This window comes from Littorina saxatilis, linkage group LG8 (assembly GCF_037325665.1).
Source record: "Littorina saxatilis isolate snail1 linkage group LG8, US_GU_Lsax_2.0, whole genome shotgun sequence".
Classification (NCBI taxonomy): domain Eukaryota; kingdom Metazoa; phylum Mollusca; class Gastropoda; order Littorinimorpha; family Littorinidae; genus Littorina; species Littorina saxatilis.
The window spans coordinates 62,748,542-62,751,041 of NC_090252.1; the positions used below are offsets into that span (position 1 = coordinate 62,748,542).

Here is a 2,500-nt window from a genome sequence, read left to right on the forward strand (position 1 = left end):
AAGAGCTGACAAACAACGAAACGGTGCCAATAGGCTGCACGTGTATTTTTGGGGATCCCTTTCATTTGTAACGCTGGGGCGGGGATGTAGCTCAGTCGGTAGCGCGCTGGATTTGTATCCAGTTGGCCGCTGTCTGCATGAGTTCGTCCCCACGTTCGGCGAGAGATTTATTTCTCAGAGTCAACTTTGTGTGCTGACTCTCCTCGGTGTCTGAACACCCCCGTGTGTACACGCAAGCACAAGACCAAGTGCGCACGAAAAAGATCCTGTAATCCATGTCCGAGTTCGGTGGGTTATAGAAACACGAACATACCCAGCATGCTTCCTCCGAAAGCGGCGTATGGCTACCTAAATGGCGGGGTAAAAACGGTCATACACGTAAAATTCCACTCGTGCAAAACATGAGTGTACGAGGCAGTTTCAGCCCACGAACGCAGAAGAAGAAGAAGAAGAATGTGTAACGATACAGCCATGATGTCTTCATGGAAAACACATTTGACACATTTGCACTTCCAAGTGTAAATTGTTTGAGAAAAATATTTAAAAAAAACCCAAACGTATCGGCCGTGTCGGTTAGATAATTTAAAGGAAGAAGATCAAGTTGTGTTGACTTTTCAAGTGTTTACATGGGGTAAGAACTTCCTGCAACTTAGACACGTACTAACATCCCACAGCCTGGCTGCTTCCCGTGAAGTGAGGGACTATTTTTTTTAACCAAAAATATCAAAGATTGACATTTGTTTGTTTGTTTGCTTAACGCCCAGCCGACCACGAAGGGCCATATCAGGGCGGTGCTGCTTTGACATATAACGTGCGCCACACACAAGACAGAAGTCGCAGCACAGGCTTCATGTCTCACCCAGTCACATTATTCTGACACCGGACCAACCAGTCCTAGCACTAACCCCATAATGCCAGACGCCAGGCGGAGCAGCCACTAGATTGCCAATTTTAAAGTCTTAGGTATGACCCGGCCGCCCACGACCCCCCGATCACGGGGGCGGACGCCTTACCACTAGGCCAACCGAAAGATTGACATGGGTGTCATTACCGCAATTAGTTTAGAAGAGAACAAAATCCACTGTGCAAGGAAAAGAGCCAGGCCGTTGAGTTTTGGTATGTGTCCAGGTGGAAGCACGCTCTATTCCAGCCAGGAACTAGGACAGAGCTACCGGGATTCACTACAGAGTCCACACAGGAAGGAGGATAATTACATAATAATTCCAGGTAACGTCAGCTTACCCAAAAGAGGTCGTTCTTCTACCGCTCTCGTCTCGGAACCTGAAGAAATGAACATATGCCAACCTCAGATCAGTGTATGTCCTAAGTAACACAACCAGACTTCTTCGTCACAGTTTTCTAAAACGATGTAAAGTGACATCCAAAATCTGCTAACGGTCCAAAATTCAGAATTAAAAAAAAACCAAGAGTTGTAGGTTATTGGAACGTTCAATATTGACAAAACAAAACGCTAAATGTATCAGTACGTCACCCTGTGGTCCACTGTGTCGAGGTACTGTAATTGTACCGTTTTGTTTGAATGTGAATTGAAGATTTTCCCGTTTAGGAATAACAGACAGACAGACAGACAGACAGACAGACAGACAGACAGACAGACGGACAGACAGACAGACAGACAGACAGACAGACAGACAGACAGACAGACAGACAGACAGACAGACAGACAGACAGACAGACAGACAGACAGACAGACAGACAGACAGACAGACAGACAGACTAACTAACTGGCTGACTGACTCACTGACTGATCGACATACAGGTCAAAACAATTATTAATGAACCTAAGAGTAAAGAAATGGAATGAACGCCAGTACGACAGTATTTGTTGGAACAGTCACAATCTTCAGATAACGAACAATCTTTAACAGGCTCTTTTGCAAAAAGCGGTATTTGAACAAGTCTCTACATCATGGTTTGAAATAACAATTTGTGTTCACCGTCTTCCACCCTCCCATTCTTCCTTATTCGTCATCTAATTCGTGTTTAAAAATACCTTCCCTTTTGTGTAAACAATCCTATACACCCCCAAACATCTGTCAAGGATTTGACAAGGGAAAACAGCAGCCAGCCACTTGAACACATACTGAAAACCAACAGCCAGGCTACTTTTTGTAATGAGTACGTTTATTATGAGTGAAATGTGTTTACCAGCAAAATAGATGGTTTCAGCAGCAAATAGGAAGGAGTGAGCAGCGAATGTGAAGCAGCAAATTGGATGAATTCAACAGCAGAATAGATTAATTGAACAGCCAAGCAGATTTCTTTAACAGTAGAAATGGGGCAGAAATAGGTCGTCCCCTCTTTCGCTTCTCTCCCAGGGGGACGGTCTTTGCCTGCGCTGGTGGTTCAGAAATGGACAGCCGGATTTCCATGCCAAGTGGGTGTTTACATATGTTGGACTTCATGTAGACAGGGCAATTGCAGTCAATTCTGTTGTCCTCCACGGTCAGACTCCAAACCGAGTTCCGGCTCTCCTTGT

At 45.0% G+C, this 2,500-nt stretch overlaps 1 protein-coding gene across 1 annotated transcript in view; it reads right to left on the reverse strand.

Moving 5' to 3' along the window:
• Positions 1-2,500, reverse strand: part of LOC138974796 (neuroblast differentiation-associated protein AHNAK-like) — a 24,296-nt gene that overhangs the window by 19,907 nt on the left and 1,889 nt on the right. The window contains exon 3 of the mRNA XM_070347525.1: positions 1,243-1,281. Within this exon, the coding sequence (XP_070203626.1) occupies positions 1,243-1,281 (39 nt within the window). The remainder of the gene's footprint in view (positions 1-1,242; positions 1,282-2,500) is intronic.